We start from the raw sequence: 8,668 nt of genomic DNA on the forward strand, positions 1-8,668 counted from the left end.
TGTAGGACAGCTGTTGTTTTATCAAGGTACTTTTAGTATATGACAGGTTTTTTATCCTGATCTCGTTTCACAACATTTGTAGGACAGCTGTTGTTTTATCAAGGTACTTTTAGTATATGACAGGTTTTTTATCCTGATCTCGTTTCACAACATTTGTAAGATGGCTGTTGTTTTATCTATGTGCTTTTAGTATATGACAGGTTTTTTATCCTGATCTCGTTTCACAACATTTGTAAGACAACTGTTGTTTTATCTAGGTGCTTTTAGTATATGACAGGTTTTTTATCCTGATCTCATTTCACAATATTTGTAGGACAGCTGTTGTTTTATCTAGGTGCTTTTAGTATGACAGATTTTTATCCTGATCTCGTTTCACAACATTTGTAAGACAACTGTTGTTTTATCTAGGTGCTTTTAGTATATGACAGATTTTTTTTATCCTGATCTCATTTCACAATATTTGTAGGTATTTAAATATTGCACAATTTTAATTCTTCAGAATTTTCCTTTTGAAACATCACTAACTTCTTAACCTGATGAATTCTGTACTTTTGTAGCATAATATCTTGTGGAATAATCATTGACTTTAGACTGTTTTTAATAGATCCTGTTAAAAGATTACAAACTTCTTAACCCATTTCAGAATTAGATACATAAATATTGATAACAGTGAGGGTACCCATCTGATGAATCTAATCTTTACGTGTTTGTATTATGAGATTGCACACTTCTCATTAGACCAGTATATGAAATTTGCTACATTATTTACTAGGGTAATTCATATGTTGGTGACTTGCTTTGATTAGACTTTGCTGAGAATAACTTATTTTCTGTTCCAAGTTTACTGAATACTAACACTGCTCTCAATGTTCTCATCTTTCAAGATTTTCTACTGTTTTGATACTATAATTTTTCAGGATCACAAAATTCTTATCCAGTTTTAATACTCTAGTGTTTAAGGATTATCTTATTTTGAAGAATCACAAAATTGTTATCTAGTTATAATACTATAGTCCTTCAAGATAATCTTATTTTAAAGGATCACTAACATCATATCCTGTTTTGCAGTATATTTTATTGATACTTTCAGCTCCCAGGATTATCTCCTATGGAAGGTTCCCTCTACACCTTTTCCATTAGGGAAATGTTTCGTCCTTGTTCCAACAAACAGATTCGTATTGACTTTGAAGAAGGAAAGTAAGTACATAATTTTTTTAATTCTTAATTATGAACCTAAAATTCTGTGACATATTTTTAAGGATTGAATATTGAAACATATTGTTATTTGTGTACTTCTGCTTGTGTAATCCTTTTTATTGTATTTTTGACTTCAACAACTGGATGATTATTTCTGACAATCTTTGGGTTAATTGAGAAATTTTGTTGCATGAACTTTTGTTCAAATATTTTGTTACCTTAAGGATACGTAGGTTGTAAATAGACAATTTCTCTAGTTAAAATGCTCTAGTACATTAAATTTATTGTCATGAAAGTACAGTTTATTCCACAAAAGCTAAAATATTCTAATACTTTCTATTTCAAATCATCAATACATACTTGTATTAACTCTCTCAACACAGGTTTGGTTGATTTGACCGACCATGTGACCTCTTTGTACTCGATTAAAGCCTTTATAGATTTGATACTTCAAACTTTTAATATAGAATGTATATCTTCACAAAATTTGGCAGTCTTTAAGTAAACATTATAATGCTTTCACATATAAAAAGTAATATTTTTTAGTGAAGTATTTTAAATAAATTAAAAAAAGATTTGTCCATGACTATATCAAGTATTTGTTTTGAATATTTCGTGTGCAAAGTGATTTTCATATAGTATTAAAAATACTTTTCTTCATCTTAAAAATCTCAAATTTCATTTGTATAATCTCTAAAACCTTCCAAATGCATTTCATATATTTGTTTTCAGTAAAACTCTATATTCTATCTGTTATTTTCTTTACTCTAACTTGATACAGGTTTGGTCAGTTTGACCAACTTCATTACCACCAAAAAAAAGATCTAAGTAAATCTAAATTACCTTTTTTTCTTTTGGGAATGACTTCAAATTGTAACATAAAACTACGTTCGTTTATCCTAAGTAGCTTTAAACTCATAACAGTATGTATTTATAATTAAATGTTATTGTTCTATTGCCATTTGAACCATGTCTAACTACTATCTGTGCCATTATAAGTTGTAAATCACTTGGGGAACATGCAGCTCATGTTATGCTATCAAATTACTTTACCCATGAGCTGCTCGTGTGTATGTCTCGTGAAACATTTTTATCATATTATTACTTATTTTACCTAATATAACCTTAACTAATCTAAATAGGTCACTATTTTTACATTTTAGTTACTATTATAATAATAAATAAAGTATAAACATTAAAAACAAGAAATAAAGAACTTACCCAAGTATTTTTTTTTTTTTTTTTGCTGTCAACTGTAGAAGACACTTAACCCTACTTTTTATTTATTTAGACTAATGGTAGTAGTGCATTAAATAATTTTTATTTAATTAAATAAAACACCAAAGAATGTAGAATAATAACATGCAAAAAAGCAGACAATATCTTCTAACAATCACAATTTTTTTGGCTTTTTATCTATGCGACAAGAGCCATTACAAATTCATCCAGGCTAGCTATTATCTTTTTCGTGGTATATACACTTATACTGAAAGTGAATTATCTGTTCAGAATACAATGTAATATAATACATCATTTGATAGATGAAAACCTTGGCTTTCTATTGTTATCAATTATATATGATTAAATGTAAGAGAAAACTTAACATATCCTGAAAGAGAGGATATGACAGGTGGGTGTGGCAAGAGGGTCTGATTTTTTATTTGATAGCTCTGTAACCAAACAAAAGTGAAAGCTATAAAAATTATGGTTTGTCTGAGCAATGGTGATTTTATAGTGAGTAATTTACACTTAATTTTGTAATTATTGGAAGAGTTGGTGGATAAAACAGAGAAAAGGATATACCTAGAGAAAATGTGTCATGTGTGTCACACTACGGGAAGTTCTGGATTTTTTGGATGTGTTCTTTTAAATTAATTTCACATCTTGTTTTAAATTAATGCTCTTGTAAATTAATTACACATCTGTATTCAGTGTGGATCACAATTAATGAGATGGGTTCTAAAATCAAGTAAACTTGTATACATATAAGTACAGTTCTGTAGAATCTGAGATACTAGAGTTTGTATTCAGCTCTGACGAGCTGTTCTCCAGCTGTAGGGAATTAGCTGTTGTGATTCTTTTCTGATTCTACAGAGTTGAATTCATTTGGTGGGAAACATAGATTTACAGATACTGTAATAGTTTTCAAATGAGACCCAAAACTCAAATGCTTTCGAATAGTTCACTTTATATATATATATATATAATGAGTGTAATGAAATATATAAGTTTAGATATCAGTGTTATGTAAACCAGATGTTCAGTATTAGTTAGCCTTGCGAACTAGCCAATCATAAACTAGAGTTGTTAATGTCAGGTTTAGTTTGTGCCAGAGGTGTGTGATAATAGTTATAACATATTTTAACCAATGTCAAACATGGGGGGATACTTTTCATGTGGTGATCAACGTAAGCAGATACATTTTCAGTAGGCATACTGCAATTAAAAATAATAGGAGGGCCAGGATCGTTGGGTTTGTGTACATTAGATATGACATTTTCTGAACATGATCTTTGACATTAACAGCAACAGAAAACTTCCTCCAGACACTATTCTCTGTACTATAGCTGTTTCTTCTCTATTCACAAACATTCCCCACGATGAAGGCCTAAAATCCCTAGAATCTTCTATGCTAAAACTAGACAAACCCAACACTCAAATTATTGCAGAGTTAGCTGAACTAGTACTTACACTTAATGGTTTTGAATTTAATAATGAATTCTATATTCAAATAAAAGTCACAGCAATGGGCACCAAGATGACACCAAGCTATGCCAATATTTTTATGGGAGACTTAGAGATGAGACTGTTGGAAAGTTGCACAGACAAACCAACATTTTGTAGATGCTACATTGAGGACAAACAAAATATAAAGTTTTACTGGAAACAAAGTGTTTGAAATGTATTTAGGAGTTTTTAGAGATTAAACAAATGAAATTTGAGATTTTTGAGATGAAGAAAAGTATTTTTAATCTTAACATGAAAATCACTTTGCACACGGACTAGTGAAAAAATATTCGATATATTCACGGTCAAATCTTTTTGTTTTTTAGTTTATTTAAAATACTTCATTAAAAAATACAACTTTTTGTATCTGAAAGACTTGTAATGTTTACTGAAAGACTGCCAAATTTGTGAAAATATACATACTATATTAAAAGTTAGCAGTATCCAATCTATAAAGACTTTAGACGAGTATGAAGAGGTCAAGTGGTTGGTCAGATTAATCAAGCCCGTGTTGAGAGAGTTAAATTTACTCTAGATTACTTCACTACCTACATAAGTTTCTTAGATGTAAACCTAACATTAAAAGATGGTGTTCTACTTACTGATTTATACCAAAAACCAACAGATAAACCACAATATTTACATGATCAAAGTTGTCACCAAATACAATATCACATTCAACCAAGCACTTAGATCGAAGAAGATATGCTCTGACAGTAAGAACTATAATTGCCACGTTAATTCTTTGAAACAGACTATGACTTAAAGAGATTATAAGCAAAACATTATCACCCAACAACTTGACAAAACTAACAGTATACTACGTGAATCTACCTTGAAACAAATACCTAAAACCAATTCTTCTCATGTTCCACTGGTTATTACCTATCACCTAAAACTAAAAAACCTACCCTGGGTACTAAAAAACAAAAAACGTTTACCTCGTTGAACTTAATGATCGACTAAAATCCATTTTTACAGAAGTTCCTGTCGTTTCTTACAGGCAAAATAAAATTTTGGATTCACACTTAGTTCATGCTAAAGTCAACTTTCAAGTTGACACCAGGTGGAAGTCATCCTTGTAATAGCAAGCGATGCCAAACCTGTAAGTTCATAGAGGAAACGGACAAATTTTCCGATAAAGACAACGAAAAGCAGTACAAAATCACTAAATCCGTAACCTGCTCGACAAAAAACGTTATTTACTTAATCTAATACCAAAAATGCAACCTTCAATATGTAGGTCAAACCAAAACAAGTATACTGGAACATGTTTAATTACCACAAATCAACAATCAAAACAAACAAAGAACTCCCAGTTGCAAGACACTTTACCATACCTGGACACTTTCTTTAAAGATATTAAACTGACTGTTATAGAAAGAAATTTTACATTTAACACAATCGGAAATTAAAGAAGCTTAATGGATAGCACAAATGAATACTGTAAATTAAGTTGATTTATTAACTAACTTCACAGCTTCAGTGTCTAGTGTTCATTAAGTTAAGATGTTTTGGCATGTAATAAACTATATGTGTGTTAAATTAAGTTGATTTATTAACTAACTTCACAGCTTCAGTGTCTAGTGTTCATTAAGTTAAGACGTTTTGACATGTAATAAACTATGTATGTGTTAAATTAAGTTGATTTATTAACTAACTTCATAGCTTCAGTGTCTAGTGTTCATTAAGTTAAGATGTTTAGGCATGTAATGAACTATGTGTTAAATTAAGTTGATTTATTAACTAACTTCATAGCTTCAGTGTCTAGTGTTCATTAAGTTAAGTTGTTTTGACATGTATTAAACTATATATGTGTTAAATTAAGTTGATTTATTAACTAACTTCATAGCTTCAGTGTCTACTGTTCATTAAGTTAAGATGTTTTGCCATGTAATAAACTATATATGTGTTAAATTAAGTTGATTTATTAACTAACTTCATTGTCTACTGTTCATTAAGTTAAGATGTTTTGGCATGTAATAAACTATATGTGTTAAATTAAGTTGATGTATAAACTAACTTTATAGCTTCAGTGTCTACTGTTCATTAAGTTAAGATGTTTTGACATGTAATAAACTATATGTGTTAAATTAAGTTGATGTATAAACTAACTTTATAGCTTCAGTGTCTACTGTTCATTAAGTTAAGATGTTTTGGCATGTAATAAACTATATGTGTGTTAAATTAAGTTGATTTATTAACTAACTTCATAGCTTCAGTGTCTAGTGTTCATTAAGTTAAGATGTTTTGGCATGTAATAAACTATATGTGTGTTAAATTAAGTTGATTTATTAACTAACTTCACAGCTTCAGTGTCTACTGTTCATTAAGTTAAGTTGTTTTGACATGTAATAAACTATATATGTGTTAAATTAAGTTGATTTATTAACTAACTTCATAGCTTCAGTGTCTAGTGTTCATTAAGTTAAGATGTTTTGACATGTAATAAACTATATATGTGTTAAATTAAGTTGATTTATTAACTAACTTCACAGCTTCAGTGTCTACTCTTTAGTAAGTTAAGACGTTTTGGTGTGGATTGTAATAAACTGTGTATGAAAACGTGATTTTTGAAATGTAATAATGATATCTAAGTATATATTTTTAGTGTAAACTTTTAAGTGTTAAAATTTTATTGCTTAACTTGTTTTTTCAAGGTGATGTATATTAGTTCTTTTAAGTGTTTCTGATAACTGTTATACATTTTGGTTGTAGTAATGTTAATTATTTTTAAAATATACTTTTATTTTTTTCCTGATATTATAAACTTTACCATTAAAAGTTGTTGTACAATTGGTTAAAGTTTGAAAGATTATAGCTTTAAATTTGATTGTGTGTGTGTATATAAAAAAATTTTAAATTTTGCTGTGTATGTATGCATTTATAGAACAATCTGTTTAACTTTTTATTATGAAAATAATTGTTTATAAACTTTGTTCAGTCTAACAATATGATTACTTTTCTGTTAAGACAACTTCTTTAAGTGATTTATGTCTCTTGGATTTTTTGATTTTTAATATCTCAGTAATGAAGACATCTTGGTTAGAAAGTGATACTGGAGTCAGTTGGTAGAAATAATGAACAGTTATGTAATGTAAATCACATGATTCCAAGATGTAGCTTAATAAACAGTGACACTAAGTAATGTCTCTATGTGATATTTTCATAAAAGTATTTATGATAGAAGAATGTCAGTGACGATAAATAATAATTGATATCATGATGTATGAAGAAGATGTACGAGTTATTTAATGAAGTTTATATTTGAAGAAATACATAGATTTTAAAAGCTGAGTGAAATGGATTCACATCTGGTGATTTTTTTTCAGAGTTGTGAATCAAGGGACGTAAATTTATTTATGTTATGTATGAAGAACTATAACACATTTTTATAATTACTTTTGGATAAATATTGAATAATTTTAGCTCTTTGAATAATTTAGTCTATGATGTGTGAGTTTTATATTGATTTATTCAACTATGATAACTTTGGTGTAACACAGGGCCTTAGTCCAATTCACCCGTGGACAACAAATAGAGAACTCGGTTTATGAGCCAATGGGTATCCTCATGGCTGTATACCTGGCTGTTAAAATGAGGTTTGTACGTTCAGTATTAAATAAAAAAATCATTCAGCTATTAAGATGTATCTAATTGCATGTATAAATGCTGCTACTTGTATGAGCTTGGCTCAGTACATTAAATTCTAATATAATGACACAACTTTGGATTTATTCAGATCCTTGTTTTAAATGTTACTTCTGAATTACATATGGATATGTGTTTGACTTATTACATTCAGTTTTTATATAATTACACAACTTTGGATTTATTCATATTTTTGTTTTAAATGTTACTTCTGAATTACATATGGGTGTGTGTGTTTGACTTATTACATTCAGTTTTTATATAATTACACAACTTTGGATTTATTCATATTTTTGTTTTAAATGTTACTTCTGAATTACATATGGATATGTGTTTGACTTATTACATTCAGTTTTTATATAATAACACAACTTTGGATTTATTCAGATCCTTGTTTTAAATGTTACTTCTGAATTACATATGGGTGTGTGTGTTTGACTTATTACATTCAGTTTTTATATAATTACACAACTTTGGATTTATTCATATTTTTGTTTTAAATGTTACTTCTGAATTACATATGGATGTGTGTTTGACTTATTACATTCAATTTTTGTATAATAACACAACTTGGGATTTATTCAGATCCTTGTTTTAACCCTTTTGAAAAGACAGCATTTTCAAATTCCTTTTTTATGTGCATTAATGAGTTACATTTAAAATTAATTAAAAACTTTACTATCCATGTGTGTGAACAAAATTAACATTATAATGTATGTTATAATATGATTTTTATGTCATCTAAGTTTTAATTTCTTTGTATGAAAAGAAATATAACAAACATGCTTAACCCTCTCCACACAGGTCACGGGTCAAGGCCGTGTCATCACGTTTTTTGACTCACATCCAAAATTTTATATAACTACTATTTTATAAATTGATGTCAATAAGTTTGGTATCAAATGGTAGACTATTATTCAAATTTAAGTATTATATATTATTTAATTTCTTAATATAAAAGTAAATATTAAAAAAACAAACCTAAACATCAGTTTTTGTGTGTCATGTGGTATGTTGAATGCAACAAGACTTCAAGATGATAAGTTGAGTCTTTAGTCTGCTCGAAATTTCATATTTTTTTTTTTTTTTTTTT

General features: G+C 28.5%; 1 protein-coding gene across 1 annotated transcript in view; it reads left to right on the plus strand.

The window, feature by feature from the left end:
• The window catches only part of LOC106471974 (putative ATP-dependent RNA helicase TDRD9), a gene marked incomplete at its 3' end in the record, with an annotated part of 79,133 nt that overhangs the window by 69,295 nt on the left and 1,170 nt on the right, over positions 1 to 8,668 (plus strand). Inside the window, exons 19-20 of the mRNA XM_022400583.1 lie at positions 1,091 to 1,197; positions 7,431 to 7,539. Of these exons, the coding sequence (XP_022256291.1) occupies positions 1,091 to 1,197; positions 7,431 to 7,539 (216 nt within the window). The remainder of the gene's footprint in view (positions 1 to 1,090; positions 1,198 to 7,430; positions 7,540 to 8,668) is intronic.

This window comes from Limulus polyphemus, unplaced genomic scaffold (assembly GCF_000517525.1).
Source record: "Limulus polyphemus unplaced genomic scaffold, Limulus_polyphemus-2.1.2 Scaffold4997, whole genome shotgun sequence".
Classification (NCBI taxonomy): Eukaryota; Metazoa; Arthropoda; class Merostomata; order Xiphosura; family Limulidae; genus Limulus; species Limulus polyphemus.